The 23,047-nt window shown below is 42.1% G+C and overlaps 2 protein-coding genes across 8 annotated transcripts in view; both read right to left on the reverse strand.

The window, feature by feature from the left end:
- The window catches only part of LOC108103601 (muscle M-line assembly protein unc-89), a 29,405-nt gene extending 21,022 nt beyond the window's left edge, over positions 1-8,383 (reverse strand). For 3 of the 7 annotated variants that reach the window (XM_017209137.2, XM_017209136.2, XM_017209138.2), the window contains exon 1: positions 6,397-7,207. In XM_017209137.2, the coding sequence (XP_017064626.1) occupies positions 6,397-6,729 (333 nt within the window). In that variant the 5' untranslated portion in view covers positions 6,730-7,207. Of the gene's footprint in view, positions 1-6,396; positions 7,208-8,250 lie in introns of those variants that run through there. The other 4 variants (XM_017209131.2, XM_017209132.2, XM_017209134.2 and 1 more) reach the window with 4 other exon arrangements.
- Positions 8,384-9,875: 1,492 nt separating this feature from the next.
- On the reverse strand, positions 9,876-20,496 carry LOC108103602 (SEC14 domain and spectrin repeat-containing protein 1-B). The gene is made up of 10 exons (XM_017209139.1): positions 20,387-20,496; positions 18,222-18,470; positions 17,233-17,428; positions 17,057-17,170; positions 16,825-16,999; positions 14,935-15,684; positions 13,996-14,360; positions 13,159-13,667; positions 11,103-11,403; positions 9,876-11,051 (listed from the first exon to the last, which is right to left on the reverse strand). Exons 2-10 carry the CDS (start codon positions 18,386-18,388, stop codon positions 10,449-10,451), a joined length of 3,180 nt encoding a protein of 1,059 aa, XP_017064628.1. The 5' UTR covers positions 18,389-18,470; positions 20,387-20,496; the 3' UTR covers positions 9,876-10,448.
- Positions 20,497-23,047: the final 2,551 nt, after the last annotated feature.

Below are 23,047 nucleotides of genomic sequence, written 5' to 3' on the forward strand. Positions count from 1 at the left end.
GGCGCTTAGCGTGAAACACGTTTTTGGCTTTTAAATTAATACTTTGCGGCAGCGGATAGAACACGATTTCGATATGAAATTACCTCGCTGCTGTTGTTGCTGTTATCGTTTTGTGTGAAATCATTGGGCATTTTTATAGAGCGCCGGCCAGGTCCGCTCTTTCATTACGGCCATTGGCAACGTAATCCCGAATAGCGATCGCCGATTTAATTGGGAATCGCAATTTGCGAAGGCGTTGGCTTGTTTTACCTGATTTATGTTAACAGATTGCCATATCATGGCTCTTGTTATAGCATACTTTTCAAGGAAGGTTACTTATAAAAATGTTGGAGATTCCTAGCCAATTGCTTGAGAACTTTATGACTTCATTCTAGAATGACAAGTTAATTGAAGGAGCTTAATAGTTTCACATATGTTATGCAGAACCTAAGTTTAGATATACTTTTAGAACAGAATATGTGATTATTTTGGCAAATAAGTTCACTAGCCAGCCTTGACCTAAAATCGAATATTACTCATCCGCCCATTAATATGCAATTTAGGTACATTTTCGCATCACATGTCTGTACTTTAGCGGCAATTTCATTCTGTGGCTGTGCGAGTGCCCCAATAAAGGTGAGCTAATTGAATACAAATTGAAATTGGCTAATTAAAGCGACATAAATCAAATGTTCGTTTGTATGTTTTGCTCCTGATCAAACATAGGCCACAGGGGCCATAAAAAGTTTGTATAAACGGACTAATAAAAAAACCGCATCGATATTCGTGTGTGTGAGCGATTTGATAGAGAGCAAACAGCATTAATGTATTGTACAAATACCCATATGCAAATGAATTTACTGAGTTTACCTTCTGCCCGTTGTTGCTGCTTTTTTCGTAGTTCGTGGACAGCACGCTCTAACGCGTTTGTCTCTGTGCCTCCATTAAACTTAACTTGATTTTGTCGTAAAACAAAACAGCAAAAAGCATTCAGCTATTTTGTTATTGTTCATTTAGCAGAGGTTCAGCTTTTCTGCCTCGATCATCATCATCATCATCAGCAGTATGAGCGGTGTGTGCTCGAGTGATGTCAGACTTTTGGGTTCTATAAATACCATCGAACATAAAACAATTTCTGTTCAGGTTTTTGTGGGTCGCACTTTCCCAGGCCAACGGCGAATTATGAGTACACGTATTGGGCAATCTTGTTGCTGCCATCGAATGCAATTTAAATTTCAATTTAATTCGCGGCCAACAAAAAGATAATTTCTATAATTGTTTCTACAAATTGTTGGCCACGACTCGCGGCATCTCCCATCTGCAACAATAGTTGCAGCAGCAACATCAGCAGGAGTCGCCTGCAATGCAAGACTTTCATTGAACGTTTATCGGCGACTATCAGTTGCCATGTAAACATGCAATATATTTCGCGTCTCTAACTCGAAAACCGCCGAGCCGTCGCTTCCACTCCGGTAATTACAGCAGCTGGATCCTCCACAGTGGACCCCCGGAAAGCGGAAATTATAGGGTATTTGTATTGGAACTATCCCGCAGACTTGGTTGTAAGAGTTTCCCATTTAACTTAGCTATTAAACGTGATAATTGGATAATTGATGAGCAACATTGTATAATTTAATCTCTGTGGGTCCTAACATGACTAGTAAAAAGAAGTTATTCAAAGTTTTTAAATCATATTTCTGCCTACATTACTAAAATGTTTGTATATATATTCAATTTATTGCCGAGGGGCCACTGTTTACTTTGGCTTGGCCAATTCATGCCCGACTGGTCTCCTGCTCCTCTTCTTTGTTACCCCTCCTCAAACACCCCCTTTGGCCAACATTTTTTCCTAGGCCGCTTTCCTTGCTTATCAATCAGTGCGTGCCAAACTGTTTTGTCAGTTGCGCTAAGTAGCAGCTGCATTAATTCCACCGATAGACAGCACATCCCCAGCCGGCTTTCGAGTGGATCCCCATGCCCCAATCCGATCTGCAGGCCCATCTGAATCCCAGGCCTAACTCAAATGGCAAAGAGACAGCGACTGCGACTTGCGACTGCGTCTGCGTCTGCGCATAGAATACATTATTTTTAGCGCTCGAAAATGTTGACGACACTCACCGCCAGCTCTTGGTGTTGGATACTGTCAGTTAGGGCTGGAATTTTTCAATTACTGATAAGATTTACGGCCTATTCCCCGTGACACGCCATCGAGCGGATGAAGAAGTGGCGTCGAAATCACTGTCTTTATTTATTTGCCTATGCCAGCATTGGGCGTGGACTTAAGTCTTCTTTTTATGGATGTGCTTACTTGGATCAAAACATCTTATAAAAGTAAGTGCGCTATAAGAATAATGAATAGAGTTAACATAAAACTCCAGCTTAGATAGAGTTGTTAGGGAATTTGAGCATTTCAGCAGGATTGGGCAAAAAAAAGCCTTTCAAAAAATATTTTGGTATTTTCGCTTTTATGTCACGACATTTCACTAATGATAGGTGACTCATTCCCAACATTGTTTGATCTCAAAATCGCAACCTAGAAAATGACAACCTCGGAAGGGGGATCATAAATCACAGTGACAAATCACTTTCACGTGACTTGATGTCAGCCCTGTCCGCGAGTCCAAGTCACTGTTTCTGGCCCCGTTCGCTGGCAAAATGCGAGTCTTTGGAGAGCGGGAGGAATGCGCAAGCTTTTCATGCGTAAATTTATGTGCCTGCCAAGCGTCGTAAACATTTCTTTCTTTTGAGCCTTGGTGCGGCTTTCTATCGCCCGTCTCTTTCACCGCACATAATGCCATCTCTCTTGGCCATCAGACAGTGCGCATTGCGCAGCTGCAGCGTTTCACCCACGCCGCAGGCCCAAGGCAATGGCACATAACTCGTACAGTGCCGGGCATAAGTACATGCTCATATGTCTGGCCAATTTATGAGTGAAAAGCTGCGACTTTTACAAATGAAAATGCCATAAATTCAATTAGAGTTTTCAGCCTTTTCCTCTGCCGGCGCCTTGTGTGCAAATCAGAGCAGATCGCGCCACCAGCCTGATTCGATGCGAGATTGCACAAAAACCCAACAACCAAGATCCAAGATCTAAGATCCAACATCTAACATCCAAAATCCGAAGCAGGTCGCCAGTCTCGCCCCAATTGCTTCATTATGGCCAAGCCAAAAGCCCAAATTAGTTTCGCGCATTAGATTCAATTAAAAGAGATCTTCAGCATTCGTGGCACGCTTCACATTTACACGGAAAATCTATTTATTTAGAGAGAGTCTCTAGCTAAACAAATATCTAAATCCCCTGCCTTTGAAGTTTCTCTTTCCAGTTTATCTGGGCCCATTTTAATTGCCTTGAAGTTAATTTTTCATTTTCCGAGCCAGCAGAAGAACATAAAACGAAACGTTTTGTAACCAGGCCCAAAACATTTTCCCCCCATTTGAAACACTTGTAAATATTTTCGTGTTGCATCAACAAACATTGTAATCGAAATTTGCGTCAGAGCCATAGACGAATCATCCATTGAGATTGATGTCCGGATGGCCAAGAAGTTGAATGGTCTTGGCTAATTAATTTCGGGTGGGGCCCCATGCCAAAGAGTTGATAGTTTTTCCTCGGAGGGATATGTAAATCATGTCAGGGCGATTTGAATACAAGATGATTTAGGTTGCCCATGGAGATAAAGTTGCAATTAAACGATTCACTGACAGACTGTGTATTTTGGGCATTTCTTAGCCTGCGTGTGTGGAATTTACCACATGTCTTCTACATTTCTTTCAACGGAATGGCTTTCAACTATTTTTCACAGGCAAATAAATGTCGTTCAAGTAGTCACCACAAAATCGCATTGTGCCACGAAAAACTTTGCAGATATTCATATTCTCTGCCGGCACTTAACATTCAAAATCTTAATAACTCAACTTTCTTGCCAGTTGGAGTTTGGCTGCACTGAAAGGAAAATATTTTCTTACACTATTTGCAAAATTAATCAGAAATTTGTTAAGAATTAATATCTGATCAAAACAAGACCATGGGATAGAACTAAAATTATAAAATAAGTTGAATCTTTTCAAGATTTTTAATGAAATATGAAAGTTTAATAACTCCAAATGTTCTTAGTGCTAAGAAAAACTATCTGAAAGAATTGTCTGTTGCCTGTTTCTGAAAATAAACTCAGAAAGGAATAAACTCAGAAGAAAACTTTTGACATATTTGCATAGTTTTAAGCTTACAGCCGGGGGACGAAGAGGGTTCTTTCAACTTATTGTTTCTTTAATCTCATGCTGAAGCATAAAGTTTAAAGAACTTCCGCTGCCTGTCTCCTCCTGAACACAAATGGCCCACCGCCCACGTGGAATTTATAACAATAACACCGAGCTGAGCTCATCGAACATTTTTTAGCTCATACATTTGTTTCATTCTTTTCGTGTTTTTGTTATATACATCTGTTGGCTTTTATTGTGGAATATCGTGTGTATTTATTTGTACTCTTTTGTTGTTTCTTATTTCAGCTTTTTTTGGCCCTGTTCGGTCGCTAATTTGTTTACCTGAGAGAACCTGTGAGAAATATTGGCTCTCTTGTTTATTTTCAACAGCATTTTTTGGGACCAGTTCGAGAATAATGAAAACAACGACAGGTAAGCAACATTTAGTTTTCGTTACCAGAAATCAAATTTGTTTCCAAGCAGGCCAGCGGAAATTTAAAGAAATCTGTGTATTTTTGGGGTCGCTGAGTTTTCAATTTTCATGGAAACGCGAGTACTCGTACGTATGAAATAGAAACGTGTTGAAAGGCTCGCCAGTGAAATGTTTTTGCATAATTTCTGGAATCAAAAGTGGGGGAGAACAAAGTGGTAAATCAAATCAAATGTTTAACACATGGAGCCGTGAGTCTCGAATGGCAAATGAAGCAAAAATTATTATTCTGTCGGCGAGAAAACAAAACAAAAAATTGGCACAAAGTGGCACACCGAAATTTCAATGGCCCGATGCTTGAATGAACGAGAAAAAAGGGGCATACGTACATTCCCCTTGCCCCATAAACCATCGACCATAAACCGATGCTGCCTATAATTATTGAACGTTTGCTTGGCTTTTTTGTTTCGGGGCATGAAACTTGTAGCGCTTCATCAGAAATGTTTCTCAATCTCAAGTTCAAGTCGCAGCTTCAAGTTCGCTCCGGATTGAAAGGTCGGAGTGGGGAGAAAAGGGTGGCCATTCTGCAGAGAAGACCCAAATAAAGTTTCTCTCTTAAGAAACTGATTCATCCAGCTTGAAATGGCTACCCAGACAGGTAGCAGCTGCGCCTAATTGTGAAAAGTATCTGGCAGATACATTTCTTTTTGTCACGTTTAGTTGGCTTTGTCTTGTATCTTGTTCTGATGTCAGACAACCTTGAACCTTTTTGTGGCGTTTGTTTTTCTGCCGCTGCCGCTGCCGCTTTTCAAATATTTATAACCGCTATCAACAACTTTTGCTTTCGTTGTTCGAGTGCTAATTGGCGCGGAAATTGTTGGAAGCCGGTTTAAACAATCGAAAATAGTAAACCAGTTTTGGGCATTAGAAGCCCATGAATTTTTCAGTGTTAAAGTCACATAGTTTGTGCCTTTGATCTGGAGGGGGTGGTGCGAGGCCCCATAATTTGGTAGAGGCTATAATGGCTATTGGATAATTATAGGAATTCATCAATTAAGGTTGGAAATGTAATGGCTTCAGATTGAGAGGCTGGACAATTATGTAATAGCCGCTTGTTGCCAAAAAGTCCATTGATTGATAGATGCTGATGATAACAAACTGAGATAAAAGATCTCATGAACTTTAAATTTGTTTTACAAACAAGGTTATTGGTTTTTGTTTAATTACTTGAACTAGTTCCAATGAAAGCTATTTAACTTATTTCTATTGAAGAAGATTATGCCGTCATTCAGTTGATTATCTCATTTAAATATATAAAAGGTATAAATAAAAGTCATTATACAACTTCATATACCTCATAGCTTTTAAACTGGAATTCGATTCAACTGCAGTAATAGATTTATTTTCAATGATCAAAGCTTAAGTCTGTTATATGTTATTAAGCTAAACATCATACAAAGAGATACATTTCTATGACCTAAGCATTCAACATCTTGAAAATTCCCTTATCACACTTCCAACTAACGAAGTCTTTCCCTGCCTCCCTGCTATTTATGATTTATTCAAGATATCAGAGTGCCATGTCCCAAATCTCTTCCGAAGTCCTACCAGATCGCTTTCCGCATAAATTTTCGCGCACTTCAAGAGCTTTCTCCGAACACTTCTCCCGTATCTAGATAAATGTTTCTTCATGTTTGTCTCCCATTTTTTGTGTGTGTTTTGTTTGGTTTAGTTTTGTTTTTAGTTTTTCGTTTTATTTTGCTGAGTACGAGGAGGGTACAACTCACTTGCAGGAGCGCTATCACCAGCTGGATGGGTCCGCAGCGGACGACAACGGTGCCGATGGTGGTGGCTCTGAGGGAGGTGGATGTGGATGGCGGTGTGGTGTGGGTGGTGCCCGTGGACATGGCCGTGGACATGGCCGTGGACATGGCCTGACTTGGAGTCGGCGACGATGATGACATTGTTGCTGAATAATTGAAGGCGTCTAGCTGGGACTGCTGAGATTGCTGGGACTGCTGCGTCTGAAGTTGGATGGTCTGCGGCTGGCGGGGATTCGAGGAGGAGGCGACCGAGTAGAGCGAAGACATCGATGAGTCTAGGGCTTGGCGGCGTTCCATGGTTGCTTTTCTTTTCTTTTCTTCTCTACTCTTTTCTTTTCTCTTTCTTTTCTTCTTTTTTTTTTTGACTAACTTTCGAGGATTGCGCTGCTGAGTGGTTGTAGTTTTGTGTGTTTTGCGTGGGCGTTTATAATCTCTGTCGTTTAGTTTTTCTCGTATTTTGGCTTATTTCCCCTGCCCGTTTCGCGTGTTTTGCATTTTGAACTCTGCTCGAAAGTGGAACTATTAAATTGAGTCACTCGCGGTCGGATTTAATTTATTGGGTTAGTTAGTTAGAGCAAAGGGGATTCGATTCGGCGATTCCTTCGATTTCGTTGCGAGCGCTATCAACGCCGGCGATCGTCTGAGAACCTCTGCGAATCGGTAGATTTTCAAAACGGAGAACGCTTTTTGCCCGCCGCGACTATGACTTCATACTCGCGCTCTCCCTGTCGCTCTACAGTCTGTTTATTATTGTATAGTGTCTATATATATAGTGCTATATGGCGAGAGAATCGTGTGTACTTTTTGCATATTGAGCCTGAGAAAATTGCCTTTGATGCGTGTGTGCTAGTCTCGTTGTTGTACGCCCGTCTCCGCCCCAAAAGACTCAAGACAATGCTCGATTCGCGTTTATTTTTAAAGCAACAAACTATTGAGTAATTTTCGCGGCGATTTCTGCCACGAAGCTAAACTGTTGTTCTAGCCCAGATACTACAGATACAGATACTATATAGTCAGAGATAAAGCGCACGGATGTGCGTCAGATTTTTAACGTGTGCCAATTGCATTGGCAGGAGTCGTCGTCGTCAGTCAGTCATATTTCATGGATTTTTCAATATTTTGATATTTTTGAATACATTACGCATACGCCGCGTATGTTCGTGTGCAGCCAGCTGCCTCTATTAGGTAATTTTTGGCGTTTCTCTCAATTTTTAATAGTCGCCGCGGCTGCTGGCGTAATGTAAACTATTTTAATTGTACTTTGCGCTGGCTAAAAATAAACAGCGCACAAAAAATTGGGAAGAACAAGTTCCCTTTTATAAAAGTTTACTGTAGCCCAATTGAGGAAATGCTCGGCATCCATATGTTGTTGTCCAAAATAAGGAAAACCGAAAATTGTTGATTGAAATATTCTGGGGCGTGGACTGTTATAGAATATTGAAAAAAACAACGAAAAGTGCACATGACTCAAACAAATACGCTTTTCTATGCACCAAGTCACCGAATATTTTTGAAAAAATATTTCTTTGGCCGAGTTCTATGTCGATTTCTATTTGTTAAGCGTTCTGTTTGAATTTTGTTTTGTGAGGGTCGTCACAGAGCTAAATATTTGACAACAACAATAAATTTAGCACACTTTGTTGATTTCATCTTCAGACGGGCGAGCACAAAAAAAAACTAGCGCCAAGCGTTTTTGAATGCCAAAAATGTTCTGGCTAAATTATGGCTGATTAGTTTTCCTTTCGCTTTTTATTTGCCTGTTTGAAGTGCCAAATTTATTGTTTTCTTCCTCTTTATTTTCTCCATGGCTTAATTTACATAGATATGTTTTTATTCGCACATTATTCGAGCGGTGGAGATGTGGAAAACTGAAACGCGCGCGCCGCTTTCCAAGCAGCCGAACAACCGAACGCCGCGAACTTCGAACAAGACTGACCAAAGATCCGAAGACTGCAGACCGGAGACCGAAGACTGAGCAGATTCTACGGGCAGCAGCAGATCAGCAGAGAAGAGCGTTCATCATTTGAAATTTAACCGATTCGCTCAATCTTTTTAATGTTCTCTTTTTTCGATCTCTTGACTCTTGTTAAGCTCAGTTTTTAAAAAGCCGGCTTGGTTTTAAGGTGAAGAGAGTGTGTAACAGAGAGGGGCAGTGCGGATAGAAAGAGATGAAGAAGGGGGTTTTCGGCGGGGGAGAGGACATAAATAAACAAGTGCTCTTGGCATTCGCGGCGTCGTTAATTCATGATTTCAATTTTTAATGCCCTGCGCCCGGCTTTTCAGCAATTACAATACGAACGAAAGGTATGGGACGATATGAGGGGTGTTTTAATAATAAGATAAAGCAACGAGTAGTTTATACCCTGTAATTCTTTAAGTGTCATTCATTCATGCTTTTTAGATATAAAAAAAACTGAGAGTATTTTCGACAAAGGGTTTCCTCTTTTGGTAGTAAGTGGAAAAAGTTTTTACCAAACCAGTATGATGAATGGTCTCAAGATAAAGGTAATATTTCATAGCTAGTTACTTAGTTCTGGTCTAATAGTCCCATATAAAAAGGGGTACCCCAAGCCACAATATATTCAATTGCAGCTTTTGGACTTTAATAACAGAGTGAAGAGAGGAAGAGCAAAATAACAACAGTAACCAGACGGTATCGTGTCTTAGTAGAACGCAAACTGACCGCCCGCATTTAGATCCCCTCACCTCTTGCGATACTCCATCATTAAATTTATGAAGTATTTTCCCCCAAAAAAATGCGTGTCTTGAAGTCTGACTTTGGCTCTGGACTTCAACTTCGTGCAATATCCAATGCTTGTTGCATGCAACCAATGCAGGTGCTGCAATCAATGCCCTCCAGTTGTGGGTTATTATTTTTCGCTATCAACGATACGGACTTATCAAATTATGCTTTCAGCGCCAGCACGTCACGAAATCTGGTCGAATGGCATGAAAAGAATCTGATAGATATATAGTCCGCCTTCTGGATGATCAGCTCGTTAAGTATAAATTCTTTTCACTCACTCGCCACTCTGGGAACGTTTTATTTATATGTTTTTAATTGAGATTAATGAGCCACTTGAGGAAGCTCACAAAAGCAGCCAACCCCTCTTAACCCCATTTTCCCGCTTCACCCATTGACAGTTCACATTTCAGATAATTGAAATCACTTGAGGACCACTTGTTAAATGCTTAGGGAAAGGGCCACCCACCGAGGTAAAATTGAAAAAAATTATTTAGGGTGGAATAAGTCCAAAAGAGCACTCAGGGGTTAAGAGCAGATGATGGCAATGACTTTTCCAGCTTCAGCCTAAAGTTATGCAATATATTTTTGGGATTTTGTAAAATTCAATTTACGCTCGCCTTTACTTACTTTTTCACTACGCTTAAGGTTAGTTAATAATTAATATAGACCTGAAAAGTTAAAGAGGTATTAACAGGAATTTAAACGATTAGCTTTATTTTTGGGGTAAAACATTTTCCAATATGAATTGCACTATAGTTTGTGACTGTGTGGGAGAAATAGTTATCAATAAATATTAAAACTATAATTAATGGCAAAAATTTCCGACTGTCTGCGGCTGAACTCAATTTCTTATACTAAATATTTGAAATATGTTTTTAAGCATTTTGGAATTCTCTAATTTTGCAGGCCTTAAGCTAAATTTCAACTAATAAAATAAATATTTAAGTTAAATAGTAAAGGTAAAAGCCGAAAAACAAGTAAAATAAACAATAAACTGGATAATAGTTATTCGCAATTTAGTAACATTTTTAAAGATAAAGGGTAAAAAAATTTTGTATAAAACATAGAACAATCATGCAGATTAAAAGAGCAACCAAAGCTGTGGGAAAACTTTTAGCTCATGGGCTAAAATAAGTTTTGGGAAAACATCAAAAATAATATGCCAACTAATTAATGGCAAGAATGTCGAGCATCGGCAGAGAAGCAAATGGCGCAGGTTAATTGGGCGGGAAATCGTTTTGTTTCAGGTGGGACAGGTGGTCCCGATCTCCTAGAGAAACCCCTTGATCGTCTGTTTTGTTATGTTCTCGTAGTATTTACTGCGTCGCCAGGACGTCGGCGGTTTCGATTCGTTGGGGTTAGTTGAAGCCGGAGCGGTATTATCAGCGGAACGATAGCTCACCTCCGGCGTATGAGCATTGGACATCCTGGGTGCTGTCTCAGTGGTAATCCCCGTGGCCAAACTAAATCCTTCCACCTCGCTATCCGATTCGATCGCCTGGGGTAATGGCAGTGGCAAGAGTAAATGCTGCTGCTCCTCATCTGGCGTGGGCGTTACACTCTGACTGTGCAACTCTACCACGCCCGCCACACTATCCTGATCCTCGCTCTTCATCCTCTGCTGACGGGCGGAGAAGTAACTCAGTTCGGAGCTGTCGAAGGACATGTTGACAGGAGAAGGTGGCAGTTCGGGTATTTCAAAGGTGCTCAAAGTAGAGTCATCCGCCTCGTCGAAGGAGTTCTTAGCCGATCCAATGTAGGAGCTAGTGCGTCCTGAGGCTGTTTGAAATGATGAGGAGTGCGAGTTGGGCGTGAAGTTGCCCTCAGAGGCGGTGGCGAAGGATTCGTCCTCGGTGGAGCGGGAATGCCAGTCCTAAGACCATATAATAAGGAAAAGTTTTTAAAATCAAAGTCAATTGCTTACCTCAATGCTTCCCAGTTTCTTGATGCCATGACTACCGGTGGAACTGTTGACTTCAGTACTGGTTGCTCCCTCTTGTTGCTGGACATCCCGGATGACCGCATCCAGGGACTCAGCCACCTCGGCAATCGCTCCTAGCTTATGGGAAATGGCGGCACAAGCCAGTTCGTTGCTGCCGGTGGGCACCACCTGTACGGTGGCTGGCAAGGACTCACCGGGTATCTCGCTTCCAGCACTACTGGTTCTACCACTGTCATGGAGTGGACTTGGGGTGGAATCCAATGGTAACTCATCGGCCACGACACTGAAATCACCAGAGAGACGGGGGTTATCGGGGGCTCCGGAATCCATAGAGGCAGTGCGTGAATGCGATGGCGTTTCATTGTCGGTGTATTCACTGTGCGGATACGTTTCACTATCGTTGCGGATGAGGGCCTTAATCTTGTCCAGACTTTTTAGTGGTGGTCCATGATCCACCTCATCCTCCTCCTCTTCTTCAGTTTCTTCCACTATAATATCTCGTTCTATAGACGCCTTGGCTATTTTGGTCTTGACACTCGAAGTGCTGGCCGTCTCATCATCATCATCGTCCTCGTAATCTTCATCTTCACCTTGAGTATCGCTGCTCAGTTCCGGTAGCTTACTGGCCTCGTTAATGGCCTCTAAGAGACGGCTGAGATCGCTGGAGGAATCGCTTAGGACCTCATGGGGATTTTGTGCGAAATCCTCCTCCTCGCCGGCCAGGGGAGCACAGGCATTAACCTGATTCTGGGATTCATTTGGGGATTTACTTTCACTTTCCTGCACTGGAAGCTCAACCTCATTGGGCGGTTCGTCCACCACAATGCTGGGCACTTCCGGCATGGGGGTCACCACCTCTACTTCCTCGTCTCCCTTCGATTTGGCAAACAAATTGCGAAATCTGGCAAACATTTTGAGCTTTTTTGAGTGCCTTGTCTGGTTGGCGCCTCTTTTTTTGGGCGGGGAACAATTAGTTTGACGTAATGCGGTATAACACGTTTTTGGCTAGTGGCCAGTCGAAGGGAGCTACGTCTCTCTGATAATTGTGGATTCAATTATTCACTTTGCCGGGATTAGCACTCGAAGACACAGAGAGTGGCAACCATGAAGACACTTCTATATTTAACACTTTCCTATCACAATGCTCCCCACTTTGACCCACTTGTCACGCCAGTTCTCCAGGAAACACACTCTTTATCTGCTATATACTATAAATACATATATATATTCTTCTTGAGTATTCCATTAATTTGACAAACTGACAGTTGTCTTGAAATCTCCCGCTCCGAACCGAGGAACCAAGGCGAAGGAGGCACGAACGACGAACCGCACTGGACCACGCACTGAAATAGACTGCTTGGATTTGGACGCCAAGTCTTAGGCGGAATAGTCTGCTATATAGGATAGATCTTTTATTTTATTTCAATATTTGTTGTGCTTTTTTCGACTTTTGGGTAGTGGAACTTTTTGAGTGCGTCGCTGCCGCTTGACATTTGTTTCATTCTGTCAAAAATTATTTTTGGTTGTCTTGTCTGCGGTTACTTGAGAAATGTTGTGGGGTTTGATAAGCTTTTAAATGGGTTATATACGTATATGCTTATAATTTTTAAAGAACCGGAAATTATGATCAATTTAATCATGGCATTTAGTAGGTGTCAGGCAAATCATAAGACATTCACCTTATATGAGATTCCTTTATAAATTTGTATCCATTTTGTTTACAATTTTATAGCGTATTAGAAAGTTGTGAATGTTTTCGAACACCTAAATTGCCATTTATCATTTCGTTTAGTTTTATTTCTAGCAACTTGTTAGTTCTTTGCTCTTTTCGTTGTTGTTTTTCCTTAGTTAATTTGCCGCGAACTCGTGGGACTTGAGTGAAAATCTTTCCCATGTTTTAGTTGATATGCAGAACGCTTTGCTGTTTTTTTCTTCAGAGTTTTATGCGTGGAGCATAATGAAGTAGCCGCTACTACAAGGTTGAAGTCCAAGGCACTCACGCAACTGTCGGGGCATTAGAGATTAAAATTTAACTCACCTCTTTCCTGTTAATGCATCCAAGACGAATGGCTCTTTGAGTCGCTTCTTCAGCAGTCTTCCCAGTCTGACCATTCTTCCCACTTCGACGAGCAGCTGCTCCCTGGCCACCAGATGTCTCTGCAGTCGCGGAGGCATTTCTCCCAAAGAAGACAGCTCCGACTCCATTTCCCCCTCAGCATCGCTACTAATTCCACTGCTACTGCGGTTGTGCTGCTGTCTTTGTTGCTGCTGCAGTTGGGCGGATAGCTCGTGGGTCAGAAGTGGACGGAGTTCCCTCAGCTGGCGGTAATAGGCCTCTACACTGCGATGGAAGACAGCGGAGACCCGGAGTCTGGTCATCTGTTCTTGGGCCACGGATTGCAGGCTGTGCCAAGTGTGCTGCAGTTCCTCACTGATGAAATTCTGGCTGAGATTAGATTGTGATCTAGATCCTGATGGGTTCAGCTTGCAACAGAGACGCAGTGTCTGGGAAGCCTCCAGCAACTGGCAGCCATAGTGGTAGATGCTCTAAAGCAGGAAGAAACAATTTAAAATATACTCTAATATAAAGATATAAGATTTATATAGATAGGAATAAAAGAGGAAACATTACTTCGAAACGAATAAAATATTTTATGATTATTGGCCAGCTGAAAAACTGGAAAGACAACCTTGTACTAACGCAATGAGGCCTTGATTTTCCGCCAGAAAATTCGAAAAGCACTTAGTATTTTATCGGTCACTCTGCCGTTAGCCAAACTGGCTCTCCCTTTCTCTGTCTCTCACTCTGGGATTCCCTCTACATCTGATTCCCCCAAAACCAAATAAGTCGCCCGAAAAAGAGGGGAAAACTCACCCGTCCGGTTTCCTCGAACCCCTGCAGCTCGTCCTTCTGCAGCTGGATCTCGTGGATGTTGCAGCCGACATGGGAGTGGCAACGCAGCAAGACGGCATACAGTTCCTGCAGCCAGTCCCTCGCCCTGCGCGCGTCCTCCTCGTAGGCATGGATGTGGGTCACCTGCTCCAAGGTGAGCCGCTGCAGCGCCATCCGATGTCCGCACACCTGACGACGCCGCCGACTCTCGTCGATCTGCCGGCGCAGCTGGGCGATTTCGGGGCTGTAGTCCAGCTGGAGGTCACGGCCCAGGGCGTCTTTCACCGGCATAGCCAGCATGTCGCTCAGCTTTTCACCTTCACGCACAAGTTCGCGCTCGACGTGGCCTGTGGATGTTGGATAAATGTTTTAAGATCTGTTGGATGTTGGATAAAGCAAGTTAAGAGATCGGTGTATGTAGCTTGTTTAAAGTTTGAGTTTTCGAAAAGATCTTTGTAAAGTTTGGATTGTTCTTGGGAATGTCAAAATCTAAAAGATATAGAAATATCATATGCTTAACGATGGGTTGGATGCTGAGGGTATATGTTCGATGTTTACAGTTCGAGTTCGATCACAGTTTGAAATGGATGTTGCAAGCTAATCGCTTTGATGTTTACAGTTCGAGGTAAAACAGAAATTTTGGATGTATTTTCCGTTCATTTTCATTGAAATTTGAAAGCGTGACAATTGCGTAATGTATTTGCTATGAGTTTTCACTTGGCAATACTTTTTGTCATACCTATGCTAACTGTCAGAGCAATTTTAACATATATTTGTCAGGGTTCGACGGCTATAGTTTCAGTTGGCTAAGCAAGGTCTTATGACAACTTTTTGACTTTAAATTTTTAATTTTAATAACATGCTAAGTACGAAGTTTCTAACCTATTTAAAGTGATTTGTTTTTCCAATTGAAAAACTCACCCAACATTTCCTGGTTATTCTTGAGCTGCATGAGCAGCTGTTCTGCTTCGGGCCAATCCAGCGACCGACTGTCCACCTCCACCACATGATTACCGGTGGTCAGCAGCTCCTCAAATTGATCGAGGAGGCGATGAAACCTCAAGGCAGTCATCAGGACATTCCTCCGTCGCTCCAACCTCTTCGCAAAGGAACGGCACACAAACTGCATGAAATCTCTTTGAGATATAAGATCCTGGCACAGATCCTTGTCCTTTGGCGATGCCTGCCTTTCCCCGGCGAATCGTTCGATCTTGTAGAGCAACTCCGCATAGCAACCATAGGTTTCCCGGCACTCCAGTTCCAGCTGATCGTGAGCGGATCGCAGAGCCTCACAGCCCCGAACATCACCTGCCACGCTCCTTTGGCGGCTTAGTAGCTGCTCTGCCTGCTGCAGGATCCAGTTGGTGACGAAGGACACCCCCTCCTCCAAAGTGCTTAGCTCTCGAGCCTCCCTCAAAGATCGAAGCAACTCCAGCCAGGCAGTCCGAATGGCTGTCTGCTTCTTCTCGATCTCATTCAATCGCAACTCTATGCGGGCACGTTCACAGACGAGATCGGGTGGCAGGAGGGGCTTCTGCGGAGGGACAGCAGTGGTAGAGTGGGGCGTCATTGGCAGGGGTCTTGCAGGGAATTCCGAGGCAGGTGCGACCGCTTGTGGCGGCGGTGAATGCGTCTCGTAGACCTCGTTGAAGCGGGCCAAGATCGCGTTACCTGCACAATGCACAACATGCAATAGAGCCGAAGAGAAAAGGGAAAGGGTTTGAGAAATTAACACTGAGAAAAATAACTTATGACTTACAAAAGAGAGGTGCTATTTAAGGAACTACTAAAAGAACTAATACTACTAAAAATATTCTTTTACTAAGATTTCTAGATCGATGTTAATGGTTTTTAATAGTCTTTTAAAAAACTAAACTTAAGGTTAAACTAAATTGAGTTCAGTGTAGTTAAAGTCTTTCATAGTGGGGGGATCAGATCTTTCGCTATTCACACATCCACAAAAGTGAAACCTCATTCCCGGTGCGGCGTTAAATCCGAGTCTGGCTCTTTCGACTGTGGCATGTGCCACCATTTCGTTGCGCATCACCGACTTTTGTGGCTTTAAGTGAAAGGTCACGTTTGTCGTTGTTGCTGCGTTTGTCGTTTTGCCAAACCCACGCACTCAAGCCAAAAAGCGGTCGAATTTGAAGTCGTTGTTCAGAAATTGAAGTGTGAACAGCAGTGCTAGACATGGTTTGCCCAGGGAGCGATGATCTCAAACCGCAAATGATTCTCGAAAATAACTTAATGAAGCCAGAAAAGTATTTGATTGTTGGTCCTCCAAAAACTTGTTTTGATAACCATTCAGAATAATTTTTTGGAACTTAAACAAGATAAATAACTAAAGTCTCTAATGAAAAGTATGGATTACTAACCAATCAATCTTAAAACCATTCTCAATTGTTCAGTTTTAAACAAAAGAATGCCCATACTACATAGTAAACCTATAAAAACCTGTAGATATCTGAATTGACTTATCAAAACCGCAATTTTACCTTAAAGACTCCATAAAAAGACTCTCCATAGGCAATTTCAATGTTATTCAGTTGCCGTTAAAGTCAACCCACGATAAAAACGACAACAAACAACGCGAAAAACGAGTTTGCCAAACGTGGAGCATTTCTAATTGAAAACACACACAAAATTCAATGATTTACTTGTCACATGTGAGTCTCTCGCCCCTTCTCTTTCTGTCACTCCTAACCCGTTTGCTTCGAGGGCAAAACCAATTATGTTAATTGCTTAGAGCAAAAAAAAAAAAACAAAAAACAAACTCAAAAACCAAAGACTTGTGCCACGAACTCGACTCACCCATGTCGATGGCGGATTCTATGTCGTTTTGGACACCGGCATGCAGCTGGGCGCACTTCTTCAGCTCCACATCCGCTTCCGCCGGCCGTAGAGATTTGTGCATTCGCAGAAGAGCCAGCAGTTTCTCCATCGAAGCCAAAGTCTGTACATGCGACCTGGTAAACTCGTCGATGGACTGCGAAAATATAGCCATTATGTCCCGTTTGAGGCGTATGGAAATTGGGGCACTTACCTTGCGTTGCTGCAGCCACAGATCGTAGTTGAACTGCAAGGTGCCGCCCAGTTCCTCGGGCAGGTTCTGCGGCTCTATGAACTTGAACAGCCTCGCCTTGGACAGCACCAGCGGCTATTTAAAGAATACAGAGAGAAAAATAAGATATCTGTTCTGTAGGTTGGTTAGTGCCTTACCTCTCCTTTGACCTGGGACTTGGTGCACGGCTCCACATGCTTCTCCCAGAAGCCCTCCGCCCTGACTAGATACAGATCCACACTGATGTCGCCCCCGAAGAGGGCGTATATCTGGCGCACCTGCTGGCGCGAGATCCGCGAACTGCTCTCCTGGGCATTGACCACCACACTCACTCCATTCTGCAGAACCGAAGCGCTGGAAGAGATTAATGCCAAGATGGTTTATCGATTCGGATTGGAGAAAAGCGCATTTAAATGCTTCATTAAGTTGCCAGTTAGGTTTTGGCTTTAATTAACCAGCACCACTCATTTCTTAGGGGGAACTCTTGTGACCCATTGCCAGTTGATTGATCACAATCAATATATCCATAATTCATGTGGCCTTTTCTCTGTCTTCAGATGTGTGTTTGACGGCTACCTCGTAAAATTAAACAATTTGCTTGTTGTGCCAATAAAGAAAGGAGACTTAAATGGGAAAATAACAAAAGAAGGGCGGTGCTGTAAAGCCCATGAGCTGTTGTTCGACCTTTAAGTAGGTATGAGAGATATATCATTTTCATAAATTAAGTTTAGTGTGTTTTTTGGGAAACATTTATTGCTTTTACTATAGAAATTACAAAATTAGTACTAACTATAATTCAATTTGAATCTTTATTAACACTTTTACCCATTCAACATAAATCATCTGCTTTTCCTGAAATTTTTTTAAACATTTAATTTACTTGAGAACTCAGACATTTTGCATATAAATAACCAGATTTTGAGAGGCCTACTCCGCGCCCATAGCCCCCATTCGCGAGACCCGTTTCTGAGACCCCTCCCAGAGAGCCGTGTCTAATGAAAAGTAATGCATTAGCAGACGACAAACCTTCATCATCTGCGGGTTATTTGCATATTTCGGCCATATGCTAATGAGTCGTCGGCATTTCCACGGCCGGTTTCTGTTTCTAATGCTTAGTGCCTAAGACCACTTAATTCCCGATTCTCACCTGAGCGACCGCTTCAGATAGTCCAGAGTCACCTGCAGATAGCGGCGGTTCCACAGCTGCAGATCGTTGAATGCGTTGACAACGAAGATGATGCGCTTCTGGCGATCGAATCCGCCGGATAAGTAGGCGCTCCGCGTCTGCAGGGCGTTCAGCACGTCCTCCTCCATCTATAGGGATTTTAATGATGGGATCGCGATGATGCGGCCTTTTTAAATGCTAATTGAAGCTTTTGTCGCCGCACATATTTTTCTGCTGAGACAAGGCGGGATTAGGATTTTCTTTTTGTTTGCAGCATGGAAAAGCTTGAAAATTAATACAAGTCACAGTTATGCGAGTTGTTTTCGTTGATGCTGCCGCTGCTGCTGCTGCTGTTGCTGCTGTTTTTCTTGCCGCTGCACAATGCTGCACATTTCCAAATGCCGAGAGACTTTGTTGGGGAACACGTTTGACAAGTTGCAGCCTGAAACTTCGGTTGCCTTTACTTTACTTTACTCCGTTGCACAGAAAGAAATGTTTTTAAGGTTAAAGACCCATTTTGGAATGTCATAAAACTGAATTTGTACATCAATTTGCATCACAAAACATAGGTGCAGCCCCACCTTAGTACAAAACTTCTCAAAGACCTCAAAAAGTTTATTAATTTTATGTTTCTTAACTATAAAAAAAGTCAATAAATGATAATAAAACCTAGGTGGATATTTTCTCCCAGTGCTTAGCCAGTCTCCACATGATTTTCACTATTTTCATGTTAGTTTAAGAGTTTTTTGTTGCTTGTTTTTTCTGTTCGGGGTCTCTATCTCTGGGGCCTAATGGAAAAATTCCATTTTTGCGCATGAGTATTTTGACACAAATTGAAGTTTTAGCTCTTTTCCATGCTGGCCAGAAGCAGCAGCAGCAGCAGTTTGAACTTAATTTGTCGGCTGATAAGGGGCGCGGCAAGCTCAAACACTATATGGGAGTATTGCATAGTACATAGAGCAGGAAAAGAGGGAAGTAATTCTTGTACTTGCCAGCAAGAAGTACGTGCAAAAAATCCTGTTTGCTGGCAGTCTATCTTACAGTTATGCGTAAGTGGTCGATGCCTCTTTCCTGCCTCTCACTCGCGCCATTCCTCTGGCAATCTTGCTCCGATTATTCTATACTCTTTGAGAGGGTAATCAGGTTTCTTAGGAAGGTTTTCTAGAGAAATTTTTAACTTTTAAGGGTATTTTACTTAGCTCTGAAGGTCTAATTTTTGAGAGTTACCTGAAACTATTAACTAAGTAGTTATTAAGTAATATATTTTCTATAAATTTAACACCTGTTAGGGTATTTCGATATCTGCTTTCCAATCAAAACTTCCTTTCCCGTTTTTTATGTTCTATGTTGGCAAAGCAATTTGCACTACTTGGCTTGACTCTGACTCTTGATGGCTGCACTGAGAGCAACCTGTTCCTTTGGCCGCTTTTGGGAAGCTGTAATAATTGTCATAGCCTAGCGGTTTCCCCCTCGCCCCACTTCATTTACCTCCGCCCCTTCCGCATTGAATTTCAATTAATGGCAGACGACAGGTAACATAAAAAACCACAACCTTGTAGCAGCAACTTCAGGATGGAGCATACATACTTCAGGTTTCAAATGTCAGTACGAAAATCACTGGCAAATATAAGCGGAGTTATGTCTATATTTTTATATCCCACTGAGCTCAGCGAAAAATCACGAAAAAGGGTAGCTGAAAATTGAGAACCCCGCGGGGCTCGTAATGGCTCGAATCTTTGGAATCGGGCACACCTTTCGGCCTAAAAAAATCACTTCCAAAATAGACGGCAACAACAACCGTTTGTTTTCTTTCAATTTCGTTAAACTTTCTTGATAACTTTTTCGGTTTTTTTGTTTTTTGTTTTTTTGTTTTCCACAGAGCTTGGCTTTTATTTTGTTTTATGATATGGCGATAAGATCTATGCCAACGACGACGGGCTGTTAAATTAATTGAAAAGTTCAGCAGCGGCAGCGGCAGCAGCAACAAAAGTCATTAGCATTTCTCCGCACAAAATTTGTTTTAACAGCTGACAAATGTTTTCAGCTGTTTCGAAATGAGTTTTCAGTTCATTTTGCGTGTTGTTTAATGTTGGCTAATTTGACTTGGCTTTATATGCAGGGTGAATCTTTATCGATTTAGGTCTTACTTCGTTGGAAGTTTCGAAATTAAGGCGGTTCTTATCGCTTCTTTAACTACTGCTAACTCAAACCGAAACGACAACGATATCGTTCATCCGCCCCGTCCGCCCGCGTGGAGTTCTCGCGCTCAACTGAAAGTTTTCCAAAGTTACCTTTAATCTCGATCGTAACCACGATCACTGCAAACCCAGTTTTATGTTCGAGTTGCCGTTCGAAGTGTGTTCGAGTTGCAGTTGCTTGCGTGTCAGCTGTTTTTTGTTGCATTTCAATCGATCGCGGACGGTAGTATTTTTTATTCATTTGCAGTTGCTGGCGGAGATTATGCTTTTTGTGGGGCGCCCAACTACAAACCGGTTGGGGATTTCTTTTCTGCCAAGTGCAAAATTAAAACAAAACATGCGTTTTGTCTGCCAATCGAGATATCCGCGATTCTGTGGGGGCTCTCTCTTATTTTCTTTAATTTTACCTCTTTTTACGGGGCGTTATGGGTATAATGAACTTGGCAAGAGGGTTTATTATGTGAGCGCGTTAAATAGAATCACATAATGAATATTTTTATACCCGTTACTCGTAGAGTAAAAGGGTATACTAGATTCGTTGAAAAGTATGTAACAGATAGAAGGAAGCATTTGCGACCCTATAAAGTATATATATTCTTGATCAGGATCAATAGCGAAGTCGATTGAGCCATGTCCGTCTGTCCGTCCGTCCGTCCGTCCGTCCGTCCGTCCGTCCGTCCGTCCGTCCGTCCGTCCGTCCGTCCGTCCGTCCGTATGAACGCTGAGATCTCAGGAACTATAGCAGATACAAAGTTGAGATTAAGCATGAAGATTCTTGAGGTCCCGGGAAAGCGCAAGCTTATTACAGCATCCTGACACGCCCACTCTAACGCCCACAAATCGCAAAAAACTAAAATTGCTGAAATCTCAGGAACTATTGCAGTTAGAAAGTTGAAATTCAAAAATTATAATCTTTAATTGGCAGCGCATCTTATAGTGGTACTACTATCCGGCCACACCCACCCATACGCCCACAAGGCTCAAAAGACGGTTTTCGGATTTTCTAGAAAAGCTGATATCTCGGTAACTATAAAAGATAGAAAGTTCGGATTCAGCATGTAGGTTTTTATTATGCTCCCAATGCGAATTGTTTTTTTTCGATCAAGCCACGCCCACTCTAACGCCCACAAAATCTGAACAACCAAAAATGCAAAAATCTCAAAAACTATAAGAGCTACATAATTTTGTTTAGGATCACGTATTTAGGATATGCCTTTGCAACTTTTTACGAAGTTGCATCCGGCCACGCCTACTCTGACGCCCACAAACCGCGGAAAACTGTGGCGTCTATAATATTATTATGAATGCCTTCGTTTGACCTTGTATAACTTATTTTTGTTAATATCTATCGATTTACCAAAGATTTTTCAAATCGGAACATTATTTCGCTATTTATGAAGAAATTAAGGTTATAAGGCCTCACACGGGCAGTGACGTCACTATAAGCATACTCAACATACTTCCTCTGAAAATAGGTGGCGCCTTGTGAATTTCCACTAGCAAAATAATATTTTAAAATTTTGTAAAACAGTAACGGGTATCTTATGGTCGCGGCACTCGACTATAGCGTTTCCTCTTGTTTATTTTATACTTTTACCTCTCTCTCCTCTTTTAATTTATTTACGATAGCTTTAAAGAGTATCACTCATTCGATTCCTTTGTTTTCCCTTCGAAACGCACTCGTTTTGTTGTTTTATTCATGTATCGCTTGGCGTGGGAACTTTTAATTGTGTGGGCCTGGGATTCCAGGCAATACCGGGAACTGTTGGCCACTTCACTGTCTTCCGCCCCGCCAAGGAAAAGTACTTGAAAATGCAAAAGGATATTTAGCATGCTCCTCTGACAGCACAAATATCAAAGATTTATTTTTGCGGGCCAAATGAACAAGAGAGGAAGGGAGAGGGAGTAGTCCAGAACCATTTTAGGCTTCACTTGTTTATAAAAGGGGACGAAAACAAATATCTCCAACGGAAAAGGGTCACTTCCTCGAAAAATTGGCTAGAGAAGGGGGTCTGGGCGTTACGACCCTTATAAACATGTCAATCACCAGTAAATTGTTGCAGATTTAATGGTTGTCCATGGAATGTGGGTCTGGCAATAAGACTCACTGAAATGCAAACGGATTTCCACTGCTGTGTCAGCAATAATACAGTAGACACTCAATAGAATTTCTTGGAATATATAAAAATATTTCCAAGCATTTTTCTACCATTGAAATGTAAATTTTTTTTATTATTCTTTTTAAAATATTTATTTTTAACACTTGTCCAGTTGCTTTGCAGACAGTTCACTGTACCAAATATCCAGACCGTTCTGTCATAGATTTCGCTTTCCATTTCACTGGCTTCCATGAATTTATAGGCAATCTTCGGAGGCCTAGGCGCGATGGTTTTGTTTAATGAAACTTAAAGTGCGTGCCAGTGCGCTCGGGCACGTATCCTTGCACGCCTCGAGGGATCCTTGAGGGCTGAAGAGAGCGGAACTGGAAGCTGATGAAGTCGGGGCTGCACTCAATTGCAATGGCCGGCCGCAAAATGGCGTCGAAAGCACTTCCGCTCGAGTTAAAAACAAAAAGTCATGCAACGAAGCATCATCGGACGTGAAAAGTTG

This window comes from Drosophila eugracilis, unplaced genomic scaffold (assembly GCF_018153835.1).
Source record: "Drosophila eugracilis isolate 14026-0451.02 unplaced genomic scaffold, ASM1815383v1 contig_2088, whole genome shotgun sequence".
Classification (NCBI taxonomy): Eukaryota; Metazoa; Arthropoda; class Insecta; order Diptera; family Drosophilidae; genus Drosophila; species Drosophila eugracilis.

Coding starts and splice junctions, on each gene's coding strand:
- LOC108103602 (XM_017209139.1), bottom strand. CDS start 18,388: ATGGAGGAGGACGTGCTGAACGCCCTGCAGACGCGGAGCGCCTACTTA. Junction 17,429..18,221: donor TATCTGAAGCGGTCGCTCAG/GTGAGAATCGGG, acceptor AATCTCTTCCAG/CGCTTCGGTTCTGCAGAATG. Junction 13,668..13,995: donor GGTTCGAGGAAACCGGACGG/GTGAGTTTTCCC, acceptor TTCCTGCTTTAG/AGCATCTACCACTATGGCTG.